At 46.9% G+C, this 26,003-nt stretch overlaps 1 protein-coding gene across 2 annotated transcripts; it reads left to right on the forward strand.

Moving 5' to 3' along the window:
- The first annotated feature begins 1,452 nt into the window (after positions 1-1,452).
- LOC306808495 (SLAIN motif-containing protein-like) lies at positions 1,453-25,613 on the forward strand. 2 transcript variants are annotated; one of them, XM_079319136.1, is made up of 9 exons: positions 1,453-1,562; positions 3,790-4,436; positions 13,749-13,882; positions 15,801-15,950; positions 18,045-18,185; positions 19,196-19,486; positions 22,072-22,209; positions 23,645-23,942; positions 24,634-25,613. In XM_079319136.1, the coding sequence occupies exons 2-9, from the start codon at positions 3,811-3,813 to the stop codon at positions 24,698-24,700; spliced, it is 1,845 nt and encodes a 614-aa protein (XP_079175262.1). In that variant the 5' UTR covers positions 1,453-1,562; positions 3,790-3,810; the 3' UTR covers positions 24,701-25,613. The 2 variants fall into 2 exon arrangements, with proteins under 2 accessions (XP_079175262.1, XP_079175263.1); XM_079319137.1 differs by lacking the exon at positions 15,801-15,950 and having other exon boundaries at positions 1,482-1,562.
- The last annotated feature ends 390 nt before the right edge of the window (positions 25,614-26,003 follow it).

Raw genomic sequence — 26,003 nt, forward strand, 5'->3', positions numbered from 1 at the left:
ATGTATCACCCAAAAGGAACCTGCAGATATTATAAAAATGTTATGCTTTGTTGTTTATATTGGCCTGAGCTTTGGAGAATTGCTGACCTGTCCCTCCCTATAAATAAAAAACAAATTAATTATTCAAAGAGGTGAATCTTCCTGGTGTTTGTAGAGAAGGGGTCACCTGCACACAGATTTTCTTCCTGCGTGATGGATGAGGTCATGCATGCATTTCCTTTCACCAAAAAAAATCTTATTTCTCTTGGGATTCTGCTGTTTGTGGGGACAAATCTTGACCAGGTTATTTCACATGAAATCAAATAAATAGAATTTTTGTACCAACTGGTACAAAAATGAGATTCTGCTGGCAGCACATGGCCTTGGTGACTGCCAAACATCCAACACTTATCAGGAGCTGCCACAGACTGTGTGAGGATCCAGTTTGGGAGGAGGATAGCAAAGAATGGTGTTTGTTTTATTGTTGCCTGATAAAACTGTCCTGAGGAGATGCTGCACTCACCACAGCTCTGGAGATCCCAGCTAAGCTGTATTTTGTGCATTTTTCTGGATCACATGCACAGGGAGAGACTCTCCCCTCACTCACCCTTTCCTTACTCATCCTTCTTTCCCTCATTTTCCCCTCTTTTCTCCCTCCTCCCTCACCTTTTCCTTCCTCCCCCTGACTCTTGTACCCCCTCATTACCCCATTTCTACCATCACTAACCTCCTTTTCCCCTCATCGACCTCTACTCCCCTTTTCCTCCTCACTCACATCCTTCCCACCATCACTTAATTTTCCCCTCGTTCATCTCCTTTTTCTTCCTCACCCCTTTCCTCCCTCATCTGTTCCATTCCCCTCTTTCACCTTCACTCAACCCTCTCCCTCCCTTTCCCCCTTTTAAACATTTTCCTGCCACTACCCCCATTTCCCCTCACTAATCCCCATTTCCCTCACTGATCCCTTTTCCTCCTCACTCACCTCCTTTCCACCTGCTTTCCCCCTTCTCACCGTCATTCCCCCTCACTCATTTCTTTCCCCCCCATTCACCTCCTTGCCCCCTCTCACCCTTTTCCCTCATCTTTACCCCTCACTCATCCCTTTCCTCTCACCCTTTCCCCCCTCAACCACCCCCTTTTCCCTCACTCCTTTTCCCCCACTCACCCTTTCCCCCCTCATTCACCCCGTTGTCCCCACTCTCAATCGCGCTTTCCCCTTTCTCCCCCTCACCCTCACTCACTCCTTTTCCCGTCAATCATCCCATTTCCATCTCTCTTTCCTTTTGCCTCTCAACCCTCTGCTCTCCCTCACTCCTTTTCCCCTCACCTTTTCCCCCTCACCCCTTTTCCCCTCATTCACCCTTACCCCTCACCCCTTTCCCCTCCCCGCTCCCGCCCGCCGCGCCCCCCGCCCGCCGCGCCCGAGGCGGCCCCGCGCAGGCGCAGCGCGCCCCTCGCCCGTTCCCCACACCGGGGCGGGGGCGGCGCCTCCCGCCGTTCGCGGGCCGGCCCGAGCCGCCGGAGAAAGGCGGCCCCGGCCCCGACCGCCCGCCATCCGCCCGCCCGTTCGTCCGTCCATCCAGGTACTGTCCGGGGGAAGGGGGGGTGCCCGCCGCGCCGGGCTCTGCCGCGCTCGCTGCGGACCGGCCGCGCCCGTGCCCCCCGCGGGGGTCGCGTCCGCCGGTGCCGCGCGGCGCGCAGCCCCATCACGGCCATCGGAGCCCTGCACACGCCCTCAGCGCGTCCTTTCCCTCATCCCCCCGGCGCTGGAAGCTGCTCAGAGCCCTTACAGCCCCCGGTTATCACAGCCCCCCGGCCTCTCTGAGCCCTCTCACAGCGCTTGTGGCCATCACAGCTTCTCCTCTAGCCATTACTGCCCCCAGAATCCCCCCCCCCGGCCATCAGAGCCCCCCAGAACCCCCCTCACACAGCCCCATGGCCATCACAGCCCCCCAGAACCCTCTCAAACACCCCCATTGCCATCACAGCCCCCAGACCCCCCTCACACAGCCCCATTTCCATCACAGCCCCTCAGAACCCCTCACAACCCCCTCACACAGCCCCATTTCCATCACAACCCCCTCACACAGCCCCATTTCCATCACAACCCCCTCACACAGCCCCATTTCCATCACAACCCCCTCACACAGCCCCATTTCCATCACAGCCCCCAGAACCCCCTCCAGAACCAAACTCTTGAGCTGCTCTTCCCCCTCAAGCTGTGCTTTTTCCTCATGTGAGGTTTTTTTTTTCCAGCTCCTCACCTTTGGCGTGAAAATGATTTTTGGGGTGGCCCATGTCCTAAACCTCTTTCCTGGAGCTGTTTTGCTTGGAGAGTGAAGCTCCTAAAATTCCCACTGGTGCATCCTCAGAGCTTTGGGATGTCTCAGAAATCTCCCTTCCTCAGAGGTGTCTTTGGGAATCACCCCGAGAGGATTGGATGGGTTTGTGGGAGTGGGAATCCCCACCAGGAGCTTTTTGGAGCTGGCACATGGGTGGGAATGGGATTGCTTGGTAACTCCACCAATTTATTTTGTTTTAAATTTATTTTCCCCATGGCAGAATGCCTTACAGAGTTTGGACTGTGGGTGCAAAGTGTGCTCTGTTCACTCACAGCTTTTCCTAAATGCTGTTTGTATTTTTATTAACTCAAGTGGAAGTTGAAAATACACATCTTGCAAATAGAGGACCAAAATAATAATAATTTTAAAAATCAGGTTAAAAACACCCAACAAAACAAAATGTATTTTTAAAGAAATTAAACAGCTATTGCTGTTACAAGTGCCTAAATAATAGAGAGATGCTGAGGTGCATGTGGGAGTGTCTGTTTTTAACCTCACTTTGTGTGGTGCTGAGTTTTTGTGGTTTCCTTTGCTCACTGGCAAAAAAAACCAGGTGCCATTTTCAGGCAGCAGAGGGAGGGGGAAGCGCAGCCACAGCCACAAAAAGTCAGGGTTTGATTGCTGTTGTAACAAGTGCTTCAGTTTTTAAACTTTGAATTGGCTGTGTTGACTCACTCCCTCTTCTCTCAGTGTCTTTGCCCTCCTGTAAAACACAGAGGATTTCTGGTTTTTAACCCATTTTACTGCCCCACAGACTGGTAATTAAGGGATTTTCAGTACTGGGGGTTTTCAGTGAAGAGTCAGTTTGGAAATGAATGTGCCCAGTAAAACTGAAAACTCACATAAATCAGGTGGAAGGGAAAAGCAGGGTTTGCTCATATTGTAAAACTAGTGTGAAATGCACTTTATGGTGTTTTTTTACTTAGTGGAATATATAATCTTAAATTGGGATTTTTTTTAGTGTGTTTTTTTGCTGTTTGCTCCCCTCTCTTTTCAGTTGTAACAGGAACAGACACCACTATAAACATTATTAAAGCTTATTTTCACATACCACAGTAACTGCAGTTCCTGTTGTTACTTTGGTATAAGGTGACACAGAATTTTTTTCCAAGTTTTTTCTGCTTTTCCAGGATAAACCTGGGAATGAACAAAGGATGTTTTCACCATTTTCTTGCCTGACGCCAGCACCTTGTTAATGATGTTTCCTGACTCTGCTCCATCGGTGCTTTTCTCAAGTATTTTGTTGGTAAACACATGGAAACCAAACTATTGTGGGGGATTAAATCAGCTTCCTTTGGTAGCAGAGCAGGTGCACATCCTTGCAGCTCAAAAAGAGCAACTTGTGGGGTTTGCAGTGGTTCTTTTTGCATTTGGATGAAGCTCAGCTTCCACCCCGGCGTAGTTTAGAGTTAATTAGAATTAGCAGTGTCTAATTCCACGTGCCTGAAAATGTTGTGGATGTTTGCAGAGTGCTGGAGTGGCCTGGAGGATGGTGGTTCCCGGGAATTCCCCGCTGATCCAGCAGGACCCTGCTCTGGAGCCAGCCCTGGGCAGAGACGCCCCCGAGCACTCAGCCATGGGCACAGAGCCCCCCCAGGACGTGGGCCCCGAGGTGCTGAAGCTCAGGGAGCTGGTCAGGAGGCTGGAGCTGGACAGCCAGCACAGCAGGAGCCTGCTGGGGACAGGGGACATCCATGCTGGGGTGGATAACCATGAGCCCAGCCTCAAGGAGATCAACAGCAGCATCAAGGCCATGGCCGAGCAGCAGGAGCTGCAGCTGATGGCAGATCTGCACAGCCAGCTGAGCAAGATGAGGCAGGAGGAAGGAGACAACACCTTCAAGAGAGCCCTGGGTGCAGCAGTGCAGTACAGCTGTGGCCCCGAGGAGGGGGAGCAGAGCCACAGCAATGGGTGCTGCCCCCCAGCTGTGCATCCCAGTGCCAGCTCCGAGCTGCTGGGCAGCCTGCTGATGGCAGGGATCCACAGCCCAGCTGGTATCCATGAACACAGCCCCACTGAAAAGGGGACAGCCCTCCAGGGCCTGCCCAGCCACGCAGGTCTGGATGAAGTCAAAGTGTTGGAGCTGGAGAATTGCCCTGAGGAGGAGGATTGCTGGTAGGTATCCCCAGGCCTGGGATTTAAAGCTGGGAGCTGATTGCTGTACAGCCAGAATGCACTTCTCATTAGTGACTGTTCTTATTTTTATATCCACTGTGCCAGACCATTATTTTATAAAAAAGAAGTTTACCTGTAAGTGCTGTTTTCCCCCCTCTTCCTTCCAGCCACTGCTGCAGCTTCCTTTCCCTCTGAGTTATATTTAGCACATGCAGATGAATGAATAATGGAGCTTTTAAACCTTGCACACAACTGTCAAATACCACATTTAAATAAGAATTTTGTCAATAAGTATCCCCAGACCATCTGGAATTTGTGGTTTTTGCTAGGAGCTGAGGAGACAAACTCATTCCCAGCTCCTGAAGGCTTTTTCTTTCCAGCTAAGCACCTCTTTTGTTCAGAGACATGAACTGAACCAGATCAATGATGTAATCCTTAACTGACCCAGACTCTCTGGGACTCTCCCCTCCACCACCAGCCTTGTTTAGAACTTGTTTTATAAATCAGCAGATTAACAACCTTGGGAAGGGAAATGTAAAGTTTGAGGTTGATTCCAGTTCCTGCAGATTGAGATTTTACTTGAGATTTTACCCAGAGTTGTTAATTTGTAAGACTTGGGAGGAAAAGCCTCAGGGCTCTGCAAATTAGGTTTCAAAATTGTGTAGCCAGATGAATCTGGCAGCAAGGACAGGGCTGCTGAGCACAAACCAAACCTTCAGCTCCAAACATTCATTAGCTGCTAGAAGGGAAGGTAAAGTTTTTGTTAATGGAATGGAGCTCAATGAGGTCATGGCATCAGCTTCAGCCTGAATTTGAGGTTATATTTAAAACAGGATTTTTTTTCTTTGCAAGTGTCCTTTTAAAACCCAAATACTGGCTCTAACTTGATCACGAACTCTTCAATAGAGTTAAACAGCATTTGGAGCAGATTTCTTCTGAATAAATAAGAGAATATATAAATAAATAAGGGAATATATTTAACATATTATTAACATATTATATTTAACATATATTTAAGTTGCATAAGGAAGACTGGCTTGGTTATTTCTGTGCTAATGGAAGCAGCCAGGTTTATATTCACATTTTTAGAGCCTGTGACAGGGGAGAATCCTCAGATTCTGTTGAGTCTCAGAGGCTGGGATTTACCCAGGCAGGGGATGGTGCCCAGTGAAATCAGGAGAGATTCTGTGCCTGGGAGTTCTGTTCTTTGACCTTTCCTTCTTTCCCAGGTACCCTTCACTCTGCACCTTGTAGCATCCTCCTGAGTTTGTTTCCTCTTTTTTATTGCCAGGGTAACCTGTGACAAAGAGGCCCCTGAGGAGCTGGGTAAGGGTGGTGATCCAGCACTGGTGCAAATGCTCTTTCCATAAATTATCTTGGATTGTGCTGCATCACTTCCATCTGTTCCCTTTCCCTCTTGTCAAACAAACCTGCTGAAACAGGAAGCTGCTCCTTGTTCTGGAGCTTGTTCTGAAATTGGGGAGTGAATATTGTGTACAATCAGTAGTGCCTGTGCTTATTGCCAAAAATCCCAAACTGCCTCCATAAACATCCCACATGCAACCCCTGCAGGTGTTTGTGCTTTCCCACAGCAAAACCAGAAAACTGCTTGGAGGGTTTTCTTAAAACAAACCGAAAAAACCACCAACAAACACTCCTTAATTCTTTGTGAATTTAGGATCAGCTCTAACAAGGTGGGGTTTTCTTAAACAAAAAAAAAAAAAAAAAAAAAAAAAAAACACCAACAAGCACTCCTTAATTTTCTGTGAATTTAGGATCAGCTCTAACAAGGTGGGGTTTTCTTAAACCAAGAAAAAAAAAACAAAAACCCCACCAACAAACACCCCTTAATTTAGGATGAGCTCTAACAAGGTGGCTTTGCTGGTGGGGTGAATTTAGTGCTGCCTGGATTGAGCCAATCCAAAGGGAGCAGCTGAGTGTGTTGTATATTTACAATCTTTTTTTAAAATTGTACATCCCTTTTCCCTGGAAGAGGAATGGGGTGCTCAGAGGGATTCCTCCTGTTCTCTGCAGGTGGAGTGTCAATCCCTGCTGAATTCTGGAGTGATTCCCTTTGCTCAGCTGCACCTTGCAGCAGTTTGTGTGCAGCTGCCCTGGCTCTGAGCTGTGTTTTGGAGCTGTGAGTGTGAAACCTGAGGCAGTGCCCACTCCCAGCTGCTGTAACTCTGCCCTGGCCTCTGGCTGCTCCCTCAGCTCCCTTTCTCAAATAGCTGCTCAAAATTGTAAATATCCTGGGGACCAGTCCATGGAATTGGAGCTCAGTGATGCTCACCTTGGGCTCAGGGCAGCTCCTGAGCTGTTTTGGGAAGGCTTTATCCAAATTCCCTCTTGCCCAGCTCTGCTGCTGGTTGAATTGCTTGTGTTCCCCAGTGTTTGTCATTCTGGGGTTTTCCATGGAGGAGATGGAATCCCTGAGTGCTGCTCTCATTCCCCAAAGTCTCTCTCTGCACTGAAAGTGGGTCATGCTGGCTTCACCTCCTGCCTGAGCAGTGCTCAGCACAGCAGTGGGTGCCCTTAGGTTGGGGTTTGGGCAGAAATTACACTGTAGCAGTTTCCTGGCAATGGGATTTTTCACCCTTAGCTCTGTGTGCAGTGACCTTTTACTCGTGTTTAAGACTTAATTCAGTGTACTGGAGGAAATCATTGCTGCTTGTACTATCAGGGAGAGAAATCCTGGAGAAGTTCCCCCAAGTGAGGGTATGATGCTGCACAAAATTCAGGAATTCCAGCAGTGCAGCACCTTGTGCCTCCAACTTGGGGAAAACTTCACTTACAGACTGTGTCTGTGTCATCCATTCATTCCCTTCCCTTCCCTTCCCTTCCCTTCCTCCTTCCCTTCCCTTCCCTTCCCTTCCCCCTTCCCTTCCCTTCCCTTCCCTTCCCGTCCCTTCCCTTCCCTTCCCTTCCCTTCCCTTCCCTTCCCTTCCCTTCCCCTCCCTTCCCTTCCTCCCTTCCCTTCCCTTCCCTTCCCTTCCCTTCCCTTCCCTTCCCTTCCCTTCCCTTCCCTTCCCTTCCCTTCCCTTCCCTTCCCTTCCCTTCCCTTCCCTTCCCTTCCCTTCCCTTCCCTTCCCTGTGACCCCTCCTTGTCACAGGCTGCTGCTGACAACACCTGCATGACTTAGAGACAGCAAATTGCAATCTTGTTTTCTCACACTGGTCATTTTAAGTGTTTTTACATTTGCTGCATTAAATAATGCACAAGTGACTTCTCCAAAGCTTTCCTGAGGTTTGAGGTGGGCATTACCTGCTTGTGCTGGCTGCAGATGGCCACAGGCTGGGTGACATCTGCCCTGCTGGGACAGTCTCTGGGTACAGGAGCTAAGAAAAGGTGACTTCTGGCTCTTAATATGTCCAGAGAAATACTCACATTCACAGATTTAAGGTGCTCTTATTTAGTGCTGTGCCAGCCCCTTTGAAGAAGTCAGGGTGCTGCAGAAGGAAAATGGGAACCCTGGTGCTGGGAAATCAAACCACAATTCCTTTTTTTGTTTTTTTGGTTTTTTTTAAAGTAAGTTGCCTGTCAGCACTCAAGAATTGAACTGTGTTCACTTAATTTGGTTTGGGGAAATTGTGAGAGCTTCTCTTGCCAATGGACTTGTCAGCAGAAAAAAAAAAAAGAAAACAAAGTCCAGAGCTGGGAATGAGTTTGTCTCCAGGTCCTAGCAAGGCCACAAATTCCAGATGCTGTGGGGATTTTATTGATAAAATTCTTACTCCCTGAACAGCCAGCAGCACTCTGGTGCCTTGGGATCACTCTAGGGGCTGATGACTGGGTCAGGAGGTTCATTTAATGAGAGCTGTGGAGCTGCTCTGACTCAAGGACTGTTTTATGGTGTTTTGTTCAGCAGGATTAGTCCCTAAATAGACACAAGAAAGTGTCTTTGCAGTGGCATTTTTTCCTCTCTCTGCAATTTTTTAGGAGTAAAGCTCAGACCTCTCCTTGAGCTACCAGCAGAATGTTTTTGTCTGGAGTGTTCTCCCATGTTTTCTTTTCCATTTCTATCATTTCAGAGCCTGGATCATGTTTCACTGTGGCTTTCTACCCCAGTCTTGTCAGTGTTAGGATTTCTGTTCAGCAGGAGTGTTTAGATTTGAGATAAGCACAGCATAAGCAGAGTACTAAATCTGAAAATCAGCTCTCTGAAGTCTGAGATGTAAAGGAAAGGAAAATGAATGTATTACCTGTTTGAAATCCTTGCCTTGGAGAGGAATTCAGCTGCCTTTCAGCACTTGGGGGAGATCTATCTCATAAACCTGACATTTTCTAAACACTTTCAGCTACTTGAGGTCTCCTTCTCCTTGCTCTGTTGTACATAACTCAAAAGGTCTGAAATTCAGTGCAGTGTTTGCCATTTTTGGAGCTGCTGCAGCACTGGTGCCAAGTGCTGTGGAAGATGGATAATGACCCAGCACTGGCCTTTGCTTTCTGCTCAGCTTCATTTCCTAATGCTCAGCTTCTGGAGCCTTCTGCAGCCTGAATTCTCTCAGCATTTATGGATTCCTGCTGCAAATACTCTGCATGAGCAGCAGCTGAAATTGCACTCTTAGAGCTGCTCTGATCTGTTATTCAGTTTTTCTTGGTGCATGAGTTGTTGTGTTTCCTGCATTCTTGGGGTTTGGGATTTTTTTTAAAGCAGGAATTTCAAAATCCAACAACAGTGGTTATTAACTCCTGTAAATCCTTCTGTAACATTGGTTCCATGAAGGAAAGAGCATCTCTGGAATATTCCTTGGTTTATGTCAGAATAAAGGGCAGAGAGTGTCACAAATTTATTTATGAATGACTGCAACTTAATGGAAGAAAAATCCTTGTGGCACTGGGTCTTTAACAGAGATGTTTGTCACAAACCACTCTGTTTTACAGGGTAAACACAAACAGTAGTAAACAGAAACTAAAGAGACTTTATTATTGAAGGGTTTCCTCTCAGAAGGCAAAGAAAATCTCATTCATATTGAATAATTTATACAACAAACCCCCAATACATCACACTGGGAATATTTGCCCAATATATGTTTACTCTGTGCATTTTGTATGAGGCCTTGTAAGTATCTAAATAGCCAATTTTCATTTGCAATTTGACAAAAGAAAAACATTCAGAGACATTTAGAGAGTACACCCAAACTGCTGAGCTGGTGGAACAAACTGCAGGGTTAGGCTTGGTTCTGAGCTGGGCTTTGTTAAGCTCTGCCTGACTCTGGGCTGTCTCCTGCTTTTCCAGTGCTTCTGGGATTCAGTTAAACCTGACAAAGCAAACAGTCTCAGAGGCTGAAAGTGCCAGAAAGAAAAATTCAGAGTGTTTAAAAACAAAGTCAAGGGTTTTCAGCTTTTCACACCCTCCTTTTTCTGAGGTAAGGCTGTTTTAGCTCCCTGGGTGTGAGGCTGGGTCAAGTCAGCCTCTGGTGGGTGCCACTGGATTTCCTGAGCCTAAGAAAAGGTGACTTCTGATTCTTAATATGTCCAGAGAAATATTCACAAATTTGAGGTGCTTTTATTTAGTGCTGTGCCAGCCCCTTTGGAGAAGTCAGGGTTCTGCAGAAGGAAAATGGGAACCCTGGTGCTGGAAAATCAAACCACAATTCCTTTTAATTTTGGGGGGTTTTTTAAGTAAATTGCCTGTCAGCACTCTGAAGAATTGAACTGTGTTCACTTAATTGGGTTTGGGGAAAATTGTGAGAGCTTCTCTTGCCAATGGACTTGTCAGCAGAAAAAAAAAAAAAAAAAGAACGGGAAATGAGTTTGTCTCCAGGTCCTAGCAAGGCCACAAATTCCAGATGCTCTGGGGATTCTTATTGACAAAATTCTTATTCCCACACAGCTCTGCTTCATCTGGGAATGGCTCTGCCAGGCAGACAAGGAATGGAAACAGGGTAAGGAGCCGGGCAGGATTCTCTGTCTCCTTTAACCTGGAATATGTGCAGAGCAAGATTCTCTATTTTATCCTGGAATATGTGCAGAGCAGGATTCTCTTTAACCTGGAGTATGTGCAGAGCAGGATTCACTCTTTAACCTGGAGTATGTGCAGGGCAGGATTCTCTCTTTAACCTGGAATATGTGCAGAGCAGGATTCACTCTTTAACCTGGAATATGTGCAGGGCAGGATTCTCTATTTTATCCTGGAATATGTGCAGAGCAGGATTCTCTCTTTAACCTGGAATATGTGCAGGGCAGGATTCTCTCTTTAACCTGGAATATGTGCAGGGCAGGATTCTCTCTTTAACCTGGAATATGTGCAGGGCAGGATTCTCTATTTTATCCTGGAATATGTGCAGAGCAGGATTCTCTCTTTAACCTGGAATATGTGCAGGGCAGGATTCTCTCTTTAACCTGGAATATGTGCAGGGCAGGATTCTCTATTTTATCCTGGAATATGTGCAGAGCAGGATTTTCTCTTTAACCTGGAATATGTGCAGGGCAGGATTCTCTCTTTAACCTGGAATATGTGCAGAGCAGGATTCTCTCTTTAACCTGGAGTATGTGCAGAGCAGGATTCTCTCTTTAACCTGGAATATGTGCAGGGCAGGATTCTCTCTTTAACCTGGAATATGTGCAGAGCAGGATTCTCTCTTTAACCTGGAATATGTGCAGAGCAGGATTCTCTCTTTAACCTGGAGTATGCGCAGAGCAGCCTGACCTGCCCTGAGGAGTCTCTTGGCCTCTTTTTTTTGTGATGATTTTACTGCTCCTTTTGTGGTCTGAGCTGTACAATAAATCCAGGGAGAGGGAGCACTTTGCTTCCTTCCTTTGATTGGATTTGAGTGCTTGCAGTGCTCATTTATCCATGCAGAAACTTAGCAGGATTTGCTGGGGGGTCTGCCCTGGGTGGTACCTTTGGAATATTTCCATTCATTCCTCAGCATTTATTTTGCCAATAATACATCAACCTTTGGAGTGTTTCCTTTTTATTGTGTGTGAAGCTTGGTGGGGAAAAGCTTCTGTGTGAGTTGTGGCTGAAGAGGTTGAACCTATTCCCTGAAAATGTAACTCTGGTCAGAGGCAGGGCTGGCAAGTCAGGAGGCAAAAAATAGGGAATAATGTCCCTTTCCAGGTAAAAAACAATATTTTGAGAGCTGCTGCATGCAGTGATGCTCCATCTCACAGCCCCAAAAACTGCCAAGTCTGGGGAGTGTTGCTGTCTGCATCCCATATTATCCCCGCCTGCATCCAGGGCAGTACCTGAACAATATTTTAAATATCCCAGCTGTTTGTGTTCTGTCTTGGCCAGGTGTTGGTGTTACAGCTCAGAGCCCCACAGTGTCTCTGTGTGTTTCAAACCTGGGATTTCAGGGATGAGTGGGACAGTGAGTGACATTCCTGCTGATTTCCATCAGTTCTCTTGTAGAAATCAGGATTTTATGGGTGAGCTGGCTGTGAGAGGATGAGTAACTGGAGCAGAAGGGCTCAGAGTGGCAAATTTGGGAGAGAGAGAAGGAGGCAGCTGAGGCATAGGCAGACATCCCTTGAAATCTTAACTCATGGCCACTTAGTGCTTAAATAGTGGATTTTGGCAAGGAGAAGGTGAAATCCTCTGGCCACATCAGCTCTGGGAACTCCAGAAATGCTCAGGCGTGCTGTAGGTGTGGCCAGGAGGGGTTTGGTCACCTGGGAGCAGTTCCTGAGCTGGGGAAGCAGCACTTGTGTTCTGTGTGCAGGGAGCAGCTCCTCTGGGGAACTGTGGGAGCAAGGGGAGCAGCTCAGCAGAGCTCAATGTGTCATTCATGGCTTTGGGTTTTCATAGGCAGGAGCAGATGCTTGAAAAGTGTTTATTGCAGAAACTCATCAGAGTTTAAAATATTCCAAATTCATGCTAAAGTTTTCTAAAGTAGAGTCCCCAGCAGAAGCAGCAGCTCTCTTCTTCTTCCAGTTGTTTTTTTTTTTCACTCCTGTACAGGGATTTTTATTTGTAAATCATCCAATGAGTTAAAAACATGAACCTAAAACATTCTACACCTATTTAAATAGGTTTCAATTTAAATCCTAGCTCTGTGTTAGGAAAGTGTTGTTAATTCTTACACATAATTTACACATATCCTCTATGTATTCACCTATATGGTTCTGTCTGCTCTGTATAGAAAATGTCAGCAATGTTCTTATTATGTTTTAATTCTTTCTGAGCTTTCAACCAGGCCTGAATCTTACACTACATTCTAGGGCTTTTTACTCTCTTAAGGCACTTAAAGCATATTCTTATTTACTTAAAACTAAGACTTCTGCTTCATGTCTGTGTGGCTTCATATATTTTAATTTCTCTAAAGGCTTTAATTCAACCCCTGCATTCTTTTCTCTCTCTCTGAGGAATTCAGGCTCCTGTTTTACACACTCCAACACTTCAGGAGAGGGGGAACCTGAGAGCCAAATCCACAAATCCCAGAAGGGTTTGGGCTGGGAGGGACCTTTGAGACCATCAGGTTGCAGATCTAGGTGGAGGTCTCTGCCTTCTGCACCAGGGTGTTCTCCAGGTCACCTGCAAGAATTAAAACCAGTTTCACTTTTGGATGTACAAAGGGCTGATTTTTTTTTTCCCCTTACAAGTTTTGAATGTGCTGCTGAACAGCAGAAACATTCAAAAATAGGGAGCTGCTTTTTGTTTTTTTAAAATACAAATGGGGGATGTGTAAAAAAAATATTTGAGTTGCTTTTAGAGCAAAAGCTTTTCCAGCTTTGGCCTTTCTTCTTTGGAAATCTGCTGGAGATGCTGCTTTACACCCAATCCCTTGTAAATAATCAGGAGTTTAAGATGATTAAATGTGTCTATCCATAAGGCTAATCCTGGATGTCCATATAAAACCCTGGAGGTGGCAGAGCTGTGGCAGGAGGAGAATTGATGTGACATTACAGAGAAGGCACAGCCACACTTCCTGCCTGCCTGGGAATATCTGAATCATGCACTGAAGGTTTTTCCCTGGAATTTTTATCTCTGGGATGTGGGAATGCACTTTTGCAGTGCTGAACACCTGGAACATCCAGGGGGTTTTAAACAAAAACTGCAGCTGCAGTTGGGAGCTGCTCACCCCCCCAGTGCCTCTGAGGGGGTTTGGAGGAGGGACAGACAGGTGAGTATCCCAACACCTTCATTTCCAGCCCAGCCTGGGGGTTTCTCTGTGGAGCCAGTGAATTTTCCTGTTGTGGCAGTACATTTTCTTTCTCAGTCATAATCTGTGATTTAAACCTGGATTTTTAATTTAAACCTGGATTTTTTAATTTTTAACTTGGTTCCTGATGGCTACACTCTAGCAAATGCCACTTTGCTAGCTTTGAATTAACAGGCATTTCTTCCTGTCTCCTTTGCAAAGGCTCTATGTGTCTCCAAGGAAATCAGTGGATGAGAAAACAGCCTCTCCTCTGAAATGGTGCAGGCAGGTGCTGGACAACCCCAGCCCAGAGATTGAGGCTGCCTGCAGAACCCTCATCAACAGGCTGGACCAAGGTAGGGCAGCTGCAGCCTCTGCTGCTCTTGCAAATCTCATTCTCAACAAGAAAATCGAGCTTGGTGTTGTCAGGCTCTTGAATTTTTAAGTTTTGTTAATATTTAAATATTTCTAAATGGAAGAAATGTGTAGAGGGAAAAAAGTGCTGCTGGGGAGTGGGGAGAGAACTATGGAAGCTGTTCTTGTAGGTTTTTTTTGGAGAAGAGCTCCTGGTACTGAGTGTTCCTAGTGGCGATTATTCCTCCTCTGGATGTTCCTGCTGGATTTTCCCAGCTGCTCTTACCTGGGTGAAAAAGTTGACTGCTGCTCAAAGCTTACAGCAATGAAATATTAAACTTGAAGAAATGATGCCACAGGTTTTTCCTCTAGTTTATCATCCCCTAAAAGCACTTCCTGGTGGCTGTGGGCTGTGTTAATCCTGATTTCATCTGCCTGGAGTGTTGTGGACAGTGGGGACACCCCTGACCACAACAGTGTTCTGGGGCTTTGCTTTTCCACCTGGCCTTTGGTGGGACAGCTCTCAGAACAGATGCAGTTCCCAGGACAAAAATGAGTTTATTCAGCTGCAGTTCACAGGATAAAAATGAGTTTATTCTTCTCCTGCATCACCTGGTGCATATCCTGCCTGTGTCACTTCACCTGCCCCCAGATTTGTGTGACATGGGCTGGACACTGAGGGGTTCAGAGGAACCTGGAACTGTTTTTTACCTGCTCTAGATCCCCTCTCAGCCAGCTCTGCTGCTCTGGACTTGCTGCAGGTTTAGTGCCCAGATGGACTGAGGAAGCTGCAGACACAAAAGGTGTGTTTGGAAAAGTGTCACTTCTGAGAGAATCAGTGTTTGGAATCAATTCTGCTGGAACCCAAGCCCAGCTGGGTCCCCACGTTGCTGTCAGAGTTTGTGGTGCCTGGATTTGTCTCCATGGGAGTGCAAGAATTCTGATTGCAATTTAATCACCAGTCTGAGGTCACTGCTTTGGGGCTTGGTCTGGGTTTTTTTTTTTAGTTTTCATTCTGATGTGTTTGGCACTGCTTGAGATCTCAGGCTTCTCTTGAGTTTAATCTTGACATTCCTGGCTGGAGATAACTGAAGAGACTCTGAGAACAAACTTCATTTACCTTCATAAACCATCAGTGCTTATAAATTTGAATGGAATCTATTTGATTCCTTCTTTTCTCTCTGAAATGTGTCAGGCTTCAGCTGTGCTTAGTCTGACCTGGTAATGGTTGTGGGAGAAATAAAAAATAAAACCCTTAATCTGGTGAATCTTCATTATTTCTTAGCTGTTATTCCCCCAGTGGGGAGAGCTGAATTCTGGGGGCAGTTCAGCTGCCCCTTGAGCATCTCTGGCTCATGGTGTGAGTAATTCCCTCAGTGCTGTAGCTGCTCATTCCACCTCCAGTAAGGATGGGGGTATTTGCTTTTGCCACCTGCTTTGTTTTGGTTGATGTATGAATATATGGGTGTATGTGAGCTGAAGGAATTGAATTCAAAGAGTTGGTTTTTATATTGGATTGGCACCATTTCTGTGGTTTAATACTGTCTTGGTTCCATCATAAAAATTCAGGATAACACACTTGTAACATGAAATTGGGTGGGTTCTCTGAAATGTAGGGGTGTAGAAGTGGCAGATATTGATGGAAATATGGAAATATCTGGGAGGCCCAGCAGTGGAACTTTGTGAAATGTTTGGTTTCCTTAGAGCCAAGCTTGGCAGGAGTCACTTTTGGAATTCTTCAAGAGGGACAAACCCAGTTAAAGGACACGAGTGGGGGACTGGGCACTGCTATCACCAAGTCCCTCTGCTGCAGAATTTAATCCTGTTTAATAACTCTATATCTTGTTCTTGACCTTGCTCTCGGTTTCCTAAATAATTTGCTAACCTTTGTGGCTTTTTTTTTTTATTTTTTCCTTCTAGCCAGTAGATGGAAAAACCTGTATTGCAGCCCCCTGGCATCTCCCAGCGCCCATAACCTGAATTCCGAGGCAGGCTCCTGTAGCAATGCACTAAACTCTCCTGGGCACCTCAAATCGACTAACAAAGCACTACTAACCTGTGGCAGCTCAGGTATGGCATGGCACTGCAGAACTGGGCTCTTTAAAATGCAAGGAGGGTGAGGGATTGGCACAGGGAAAAGTTTTCATGGCCACTCGTGGTGTTTCCTCCTCTTTGTTTTGCTGCCTTTCTTACCCAGGATTCATCTGTGTGGGAGAAAAACCTCCTTGCATTCTAAATGTCCTGGAGTTATTTCTTGGTTTGGGTTTCTCTACTTTCTCTCTGTCTCTCTCTCTATATATGTATATTTATAAATTGTACTAATTTTAAGTGGCTTAAAATAGAAAACAGCTGTTGGTGCAAAAATATATTGCTCTTGAATAATGTTGTAGAGTGTAGATGTGATCTTTATGAAGTTACTTGGATTCTGTTTTCTGGGCAAGGTTTCTCTTGGGGATATTGATTAATGCAGGGAACAGAAAGCTGCCAAAGCCTTCAATTCAAGAGTGGGCAGCTAAAACCAAATAAAAGTTTTCCTTCAGCCCTCACTGTGTGTGAGGGAGGTCCCTACCTCAGAGGCAGCTCAGGCACAACTCTGAAGATGGAGCTGCTCCAAAATGTTTTGTCTGCAGCCTCCCTGTGCCTGAGGAGCCAGGACACCCTTCCAGGAGCTCCATTTGTTATCCCTGCTGCAGTTCCTGCTGTCCCAGCACCAAGGCTTTGTCTCTTGGCTCTGCTATCAAAGAACTCCTCCTTATTTGTTTGTTTTGTGTGGAAATTCCTAAGCCCCACTTTGCATGTTTCAAAACACAAAGCATGTTTAACAGTCTCTGCCTCCAAATTTGATGTTCAATGAACTTTTTTCCCCTCTAAAATAAGGAAAAGGATTGCCTGTGGCTGTTTTCACAGGTGAAGGTTTGGTTTTGAGATCTGATTTTCTGCTATAAATAGAAATTAACACTTATCTCAAGGATGCACGTAGGATTGAGGATTTTTGCCAGCTGAGCTCTGCAGGGAAACATCTCTAAGGCAATTTCTTGTTTTTATATGAGGTTGGGGGGCAGTCCAGGTGTCTGAGCACCTTTTCACCCAGCAGCCGCTCCTGATGACTAAACTCTGGCTTCTGGAATGTTCTCTCTGCTGGGTGGGAAGCCAAGACAGAGCCTTTCAGAGCATGAGGAGTTCATTTCATCTCAGGTGCCTCTTCCCTGTGCCATGTGCTAACACGAGTTTAAAGTTTCCTGTCAACCTGACTGACTCAAATCTTCTTTTATTTCCAAGAAAAAACAGCTTTCTTACCCTTCAGATGGAAAATGTTTAACAGTAACTTCCCTTTTGACAACACCCAGGTGTGGTTTCTGTTTGAAAACCATCAGCAGCTCAGCTTTACTGATGAAATAAGTTGTTTTGTCTCCCTTGGCTATTTTTAGCAATTTGAACTACAACAGCCAAACTAAACAAAGTTGGATTGGGAGTTTTGCCTCGTCTCAAGGTCCAGCTGGATTTTTAATCAGTGTTGAAGGTGCAGGAAACCTGTGCTTCATTTCACCACATCCTAAAGGTGCAGGATGGATTTATTTCAACTCTTACAGTCTTTTCCTGACACCAGGAGGAAAGAAATGGGATTTTAATGTGGAATATATTGGAGTGTGTATTTGTGCAGCATGCAGCTTTAAGGTATAGCCACACTTGTGTCACTGCATTATTTAAGCATCACAGTTTTCCAGCCATGTTATAAGAAGATTTGAAGGCAGGACTCCTCTTGAATACTCAGTAGTGATTTTAAAATAAACCATTTCCCAGCAAAACTGAGCAGCCCTTTCAAGCTGTGATCAAACCCAGCCAGGCAGGAAAAAGCAGCAGGTTCCCAACATTGTTTCTTCAACCAGCTTGGAAGAGAAGTAACTGCTGACATGGAAAAGAGCTGTGAAGTTCAGGTATAAAATGAATTTTTTACGTGGGCACTGACCAAGTCAGCCTCACATCTCTTGTTTGAAAAGCACCTGAAGACTGCAGGTTAAAACTGAAAATATAAAAATTTCTAAATTCCCATTTCTCCCAGCTGGACCTGAAGCTCCCAGGTGCTCTGCTGAATTGCTGGGGTAGATCCCTGCTGCTCCTGGTGTTTTTGGGAGGGTCTCACTGGGTTTGTGTCCCTCTCCCCAGGGTACCTGAGCATGCACTCTGCCCTGAGCTCCCAGTCCTCGGTGGACAGCGAGCTGAGCACCTCAGACGACTCCATCTCCATGGGCTACAAACTGCAGGACCTCACTGATGTCCAGGTCATGGCCCGGCTGCAGGAAGAGAGTGAGTTTTGGTTGTGTGTCTGTTTGGTTTCATTGTGGTTTTTTAAAGTTCTTACATATTGTCAGGCAGGAAAACTTCAATAAAGGCTGGGGAGGAGCTGTAAATAACCCAAGTGCCACCCAGGCAGGTGTGTTTTTATGGGAGGCACACTAGAAATCTTTCTTTCCACATTTGAAATGCTGGTGGGTGCAGAATGAACAAAATTAAAAGATGGAATCTGTAAATGAGATTCGCATACCTGTAAATGAGACTCCTATACCTGAATGAGACTCTTACACCTAAATGAGACTCTTACACCTAAATGAGACTCTTACACCTAAATGAGACTCCCATACCTGTAAATGAGACTCCCACCCCTAAGTGAGACTGTGGCCAGTGATATGTCTTGAGTCTGAGATCACTCACCTCACAGCATTTGGTGGTTTTAGAGTTCTTTCCAGCTCAAACACCAAAGGAAGGGTCAGAAGCCATTTTCTGAGGTTTCCAAGGCTGTTTATTCTTTCTTATATAAGGAACTCTTTCCCTGCCCTACAGAGGTCTGTCTAGCAGGTCAGTTCAGGGCACACTGCCTGCCCTCTGGGCAGGTCTTTTATACTATAAATTATGTACATGATGGTTACAGTTGCTTTCCAATACATGACCCCTACATTGGACTGTCCAGCTTTCTCCCAAACCAATCCAGAAATGCCATCCTAACCCAAAAGATGGATGCCACGAAGAAGAAGAAAGACATACCACTCCCAAATTCTTCCATCTTAGCTCTGGACCCCTTATTATAAACAATTCTATAAATTCACTTTTCTACTTTCTAACAACCTAATTTATTTTTTGTGCCTTATAATTCTTCCCGTAATGATGGGTGTGAAATCAAACCCACAGGGGTCCCGGGCACTGTGCCAAGGGCTCTGCCCGGGTCTCGAGGCATCCAGGGGAATATCCTGGATTCCCACAAGACTCCTGGGAGTTGCTAGGAAGCGAAGCCACGAGCGAACCGTTTCTTTGGGGAGCAGGTCTGCGGCAGGACTGCGCCTCCAGCTCGGCGTCGGCATCACGCCGCAGCTCCAGCGCCTCTCTGCACTCGCTGCGCCGCGGCACCTACAGCGACCAGGAGCTGGACAGCTACAGCCTGGAGGACGAGGAGGAGTGCGAGTGCTCGCCGGCGCTGCGCGGCTGCCACCGCTACTCGCCGTCCCCGCTGAGCTCCCCGCGCTGCCAGTCGCCCTCGGCCGGCGCCGAGCTGGGCAGGGCGGCGGCCGCGCGGCTGCGCGCCCCGCAGCGCCTCAAGTGCGCCAGCAGCGAGGGTGAGCCGGGCGGCTGTCCTGCCCGCCATGGGCTGCTGACACTGCGGGGTGTGGCTGGGTGGGCTGGCTGGGGTTTGTAGCCTACAGCTGGAAGTTTGGATAGCTCCCAAAGTCCTTGATGCAGTACCAAGCCAGCTGAAAAACTCCGGGACCTTGCTGCAGAAGTTCCAAAGGCGGTTTATTTATTCGAAGGGGTCCTCATACAAAATCTGATTCCATAGAACAGCCAGGGGGTTTTATAACTTTTCAGAGGGTTGAGTTTTTAACCAATAAGAACTACAAATTACAAACTATCCAATTACCTTAAAATTCTAAGTAAGAAAAAACCATCACTTAACAACTTTAGGAACCAATAAAAAACCTAAGAGGTAACAGAGGTTTTGATAAGGAGGAAGGGGGCATGCTCTGAGGAGTTTCTTTGTCTTCAGGGGAGTATGTCCCAGGGGCCCTGCTCAGGGGTAATAACATCCACATTGTGCCTGAGATCCCCACTGCAGGACATGTAGGTGGTTTGAAATTCAAGTTTTCCCAGCTGATCACCTAAAAAGATTCAGGAGGCTGTTTTCTGAGATTTTCAAAGTAGTTAATTGTTTCTTATCTAAGAAATTCTTTCTCTAGCTAGCAGCATTCTGTTCAGCTAGAGATCCAAGGCACACTGCCCTGCCCTTGGGGCAAGACTTATCTTTTATACTATAAATTATGTACCTAATATTTACAATTACTTACCAATACATGACAATTTTATTGCACTGTCCAAATCTGTCCCAGACCAATCCGGTAATGCCAGCCTGAAGAAGAAACAAAAGACATACCACACCCAAAATCCTCCATATTAGCTTCAAACCCCTAATATAAACATTTCTAAAAATTCACTTTTCTACCTTCTAACATCTAATTTATACTGTACTTATTTTTTGTGCCTTGTAATTCTTCCTACAATTATGGTAATTTTTCCCAGGGGCTTAAATCCAGTCCCTGGGATCCCTGGGCAACTTGCCAGGGTCTCTGAGACCGCTGCCAGGGGGGTCTAGAGGCATCCAGGGAAGCCAGGGGAACACCCTGGACTCCCACAGCTTTATTTCTTTGAAGGATTTTACCAGCAAAATCTGGTTACATAGCACAGCAGGGAGTTATTATAGGTTTTAGGGTGATTGGAATTCTAACCAGTAAAATTATAAGTTGAGAACTCTCCAATTACTTTGAGATTCTAGATGAGAAAAGACCAATCATTTAGTAAAGTTAAAGACCAATAGAAATCCTAAATGGTAACAGGGGTTTTGGTAGGGAGGGGGGACATCACTCATGAAAGGTTTCATTGTCTCAGGGCACAAAATCCCAAGGGCCTTTTTCAGGGACCATTGTGTCATCCACAGGGAAAAGGTCCCTGGTGGGTCAGAGCTGAGATGGCTCTGTGCCTGCAGTGGGTCACAGCCTGGGGACAGGGTTCTGCTGCAGTCTCAGGGTTCTGCATGTGGTCTGAGCAGAAGCAGCATAGGGGAAGTTGCTGCACTGCAGAGTTCTCTTGTGATGCAGGGAAACAGGAAGAGACAGCTGGGGCCCAGGAGTGTTCCTGTGCCACCACTCAGCCCTCATCCAGTGAAGGAGGTAGGGGGTGGAAATTGGGTCACATGGACTAATGGGGTCATGGAATTTTAGGGGATTTTGGAATGGAAATTCCAAGCAGGGGGTTGGCACAAGGTAGGATTGACAGGGATTCAGGGTAGATTGACAAGGTGGGTGGATATAGTTTGGTATTGATATCAGGTATGTATTTGGTATAAGGTATAATTTGGACCAAACCATTAACTTGGGCAATAACAGAATGTACCATTAACAAAAAACACACTGCAACAGATTCTCCTGCAGGGCTGCTGGGTTGGAAGGGAGGTGGCAGTGCCCAGCACGTGCCCAGGGGGACACAGGGGCTGGATGAAGAATAGGGTGGCCACAGGAGCAGGGCAGGGGTTGCCCACTGTGCTGGGCGCACCTGGGGTGCTGTGTCCAGTTCTGAGGCCCTCACTATAAAAAGGACATTGAGGGCTGGAGTGTGGCTAGAGAAGGGAATGGGGCTGGAGCACCTGAGAGCCAAACCTGATGTCCACAAATCCCACAATCCCAGAAGGATTTCACTCCACCACGAGTGGCTGAGGGAGCTGCAGGCATGCAGTCTGGAGACCTCACTGCTGGCCACAACTCCTAGCAGGAGGCTGCAGCCAGCTGGGGCTTGGTCCCTTCTGCCATGTCCCAAGTGAAAGGACATGAGGAAATGCCTTGATTTGCACCAGAGGAGGTCCAGGATAGGTGATAAAACAATTGTTTCCCTACAGAAGTGGTCAGGCCTTGGAATGGGTTGCCCAGGGAGGTGATGGAGTCAACAATGTGGCACCTGGGGATGCTCATGGTGCTGCTGGGCAGATGGGATGATCTCAAATGTTTGTTTGTACACCGTGATTTCCAAATCACCGCTGCTTACTGCCAGCTAAGAACAGCCCCAGACTGCTCTGCTCTGCTCTGGGTGTGTGCAGAGAGGCTCAGAGCAGCACAGGGGCTGGGCTGGGCTGAGCTGAGGCTGTGTGTGCTTGCAGAGGAGCTGAGGCACAGCATGCCCAACCTGGCCCGCAGCAGCCTGCGCGCGCTCGAGGCCGTGCGTGGCAGCCGCAGCCTGGAGTCCGAGCTGCAGGTGCCCGGCAGCCGCATCCCCAGGACTCAGCAGCGGTCAGCAGGTCAGTGCCACCCTTCCACACACCCCCTCCCTTCTCCCTGCAGAGACAGCACCTTCAGAGGTGCTGTCTGTCCCCTGCGTCGGGTTGTTGTTTTCTTTAAAGAGTCAAGCAGTTATTAGTTACTATAAAGTTGTTTATTGTAAAGGCACATCAGTCTTGAAAGGCACAGTCACAAGTGTTAAAGACCATGCTAAAAGTTTTCAGTATAGAGTCCTAAATAGAAGTAAAGTCCCAATTAGAAGTAGAGGCTGCTCTTGTTGAGGTCCCAGGAGGGCCAGTGCTGCTGCTGCAGCTCCTCTCTTCTTCTGGATGATGATGGTGAGGAGAGAAGGAAGGTGAGAAAGCAGGAGCAAGGGCAAGCAAATCTCTCCCCAGTGCATAGATTCTGATAGACAAATTACCCAAGAAGCTAAAACCACAAACTTAAACCATTACTTCTTAACCTATTCTATTAGAAACTATTCTAGTTTCTAAGCATAAGGACAGACACCTGTCCTGGTTTGGAGGACAGGTGTCTGCTAAGAAAGGCAGGAGCTTCTCTTTGAAAAAGAGAATGTAAACCCCCTCCCTCCAAATTATTATAATTTTGAAATTAAGGGGCTCTCAGGCAAAGAGATGAGAATTTAGGAATAACAGTTATTCACTAGGAAGATTTTTAAAAATACAGTATTACAAAGAACAATCCCCAAACCCTGCCAGAGTCAGAATCCAAGCTGACACCCGTCAGTCACTCAGGGTGGTGGCAGCAGTCCCATTCCATGGTGGCTGCATCCTCCTGCAGTGGCAGATGTGGTTCAGCTGGAGCAGTGCTCCTGGAGAAGGTGCAGTTTCCTCTGAAGGTGCAGGGATGATGTGGAAGGGTCTGGTTTTCCTCTGAAATCCAGTGGAAAGAAGGTACTTGTGTGTCCAAAATCTCAGTTTTTCTCTGGGTAGGAAAGGCTTGGCTCCTCCCCTGGCTGGAGCATCTCCCAGTGGGATGGTGGAATTTTATCAGTCATGCACTGGGACTCAATGGCCATGAACAGGAGATATCTCCTGGAGGGAGGATGGGCTGTGGGAAGATAAAGAACACTGCCCCAGCTGGTTTTTAACAGCTGGCCCATTAACAGGAGATATCTCATCCAGAGATAAGGGTCACTGCCTCAGCTGGTTTAACAGATGATGATAGAATCCACACTTTTGGTATTTCACATCCTGTATTGCAACCCAAGACACCACACCAGGTTACATATACACTACACATATGGTCTGTTTTATATCAAAAAACATAAGCAATATTCTTACTATAGTTTTATTGTGTTTAAAACTATATTATTGGAGCCTCAACAGAAATTTGTTTCCAACACTGTGACTATGCTTTTCAGCCTTCAGTAGCACTTGCTGATCTGTCCCTGAGAAACTCAGGCTGTGTTTTTGTGCCTCCCCCACGCTGCAGGTCTGACTCCCAGCAAGCTCAGGTACTCCTCGGGGGCCCCGTTGACGGCGCGCCCGCCCGGCAAAGCTCCAGGAGCCACCACCACCTCCCTGCTGCCCAGCAGGCAGCTGGGCAAACCCTGCAGCTCCACAGCTGCCCCAGGGCGCAGGGCACAGCTGCACACAGCCTCTGCCAGCAGCAGCTGCTCCTCCAGAGCCAGCAGCATGCTCACTGTGGCCAAGGGCTCGGCCCTGAGGGCGCGGCCGGCCGTGGCGGGAGCGGCCGTGCCCAGGGGAAAGGCACCCACCCCCTCCAGGAGGTGAGTGGGGCTTCAATCCCCCTGGCAAAACCTTCAGAGCTGCAGCTGCTGGCCCAGCACTGCAGTCTTGTGTTCTTGTTGCTGGGTTTTTAATAGCTGTCATGATTGAGAGGAATTAAATTGATTCAGATTTCTTATTATGGTATAACTGACCCCTACTTGGTGATTTTAATGACTCATTGCAGCCTTACCCTGAAATGTATCTACTTTAAAACCATGAAAAAGGAAATTTTTAATCTTCTACTTTCTATCAGTACTTCACATACCTCATTATTTTTCATCTGTTTAGTTAAATTTGCAATTAAAAATATTTCTCTTGCTCTTAGTTGTGGGCTGAGGTCACCACACTGTTAATTGGGCAGATATCAGTGCTTAAACATCCAGTAACAGGCACTGAATTTCCTTCAAGTGCCTCAAATTGGTGCTGCTGGTGCTCAGGGTGTGACAACAGCACTTCACCCATGGCAGGGAGATGTTAGTAACACAAACCCCAAACCTGTGTGCACTGCAGGGCACAGCCTGGAGATGTCCCTGAGCTGTTGTTTTGTCCCCCCAGTGTGCCTGGGATTTTCTTGGAACTGTCCCTGAGCTGTTGTTTTGTCGCCCCAGGTCCCTGAGCTGTTGTTTTGTGCCCCCCATGTTTCTGGGCTTTACCTGGAGCTGTCCCTAACGTGTTGTTTTGTCCCCCCAGGTTCCTCCAGGCAGCACAGACCCCCCAGGCTCCCGAGGATGACTCCTGGAAGGATGGGTGCTACTGAGAGCCCAGAACCCCTCTGTGGAGCAGATCCCAGCTGGCTGGGCATGATGTCCCTGCAGACTCTGTACATATCCCACCCCTCACTCTGTGCTCTCCACAGCAGCCACCTCCCTCTGCTCTGCCAGGAGCTGGGGCTGGGACACAGCTCCCACCCCTCACTGAACCCTGAGTCTTCCCAGGAAGACTGGAAAAGCCTTATTTGATCACAGCCCAGCTGCAGCCCTGGGGAAGGTGTCCCATCCCCTCCCAGGGGTGTCCTCTCTGTGCCACAACTCTGAGCTGGTGCTGTGGCAGAGCTCATGGTGAGTAGAAATAGTGACCTAGGTGTTAGATTTGAGACTTTTTAAACCCAACCTGATGTACTCTAATATTTGTCTGGAACTCAACTGGGTTGTTTGTTTTTGTTTTTTTTTTTCTGTATAGAATGTATTTCTGCTACTTTTTTATTGTTTGGTCTAGAGTTGCAGGTTTTTATAACTGTAGAACACTGAGCTGTTGTATGCAGGTGTCAGCACAGGTCACAAGGAGCTGTACACAATATTTGTGTGGGGTGGGAACAGGCAGGGACAGGGATGCCAGTTAAAAACTGCTGGGCACCAGCACCTTTTACCTCAGCTGAGTGAGTTCACCACCTCAGAGTCAATTTTTATAAATCACCTTCCCTGACAGCTTTGTCTTGAAGTGTTAGAGCTCTCAGCTGGTTCCCAACTGCCCTGAATTTTGTAGAAATTTTCTACTGTCTCTTAAGGATTCTGTTCCAGTGTCCTTTTCTTCAGCAAGTGCTGGATGCTCCAAATACAGTCTTAGTCCAGGAAATATGCACTGATAGCAATGTTCTCCCTGCCATCAATGTGACTTTGATAGTGTAGTTTAATAAAATGTTATGGTGCTGAAATAGATCTGCTTTATTCCAACAGTGAGTTTTGTGTGAGGCTTCTGCCAGAAGAGAGCTCTTCAAGCCTCTCATTTGCCATTTTTTCCAGCCTGAGCAGAGCAGCAGGAAGGTGCTGAGGTTGAATCCTGCTGGGATTCCCAGGGGTTTCCATACAAACCTGATGCTGACAGGCACTTGGGAGACACTGTCCCACTCCAGGAGGGAGAACAGCACCCCTGGGAGCTGTTCATTTCATTTTATCCTTTCATTTTTCTGAGCTCCCTTTAGCTCTCAGTATTCTCCACCATGCTAAGCCCTGGCTGATACCATGAAAATGCAGCTTTGCCTCAAACTGAGATAACAATCAACAGCTCCCAAGAGTTTCCAAGTCCAAGAGGAAATCCAACTCCCTCATCCCAAAGCATGAGCC

This window comes from Erithacus rubecula, assembly GCF_903797595.1.
Source record: "Erithacus rubecula genome assembly, chromosome: 15".
NCBI lineage: Eukaryota > Metazoa > Chordata > Aves > Passeriformes > Muscicapidae > Erithacus > Erithacus rubecula.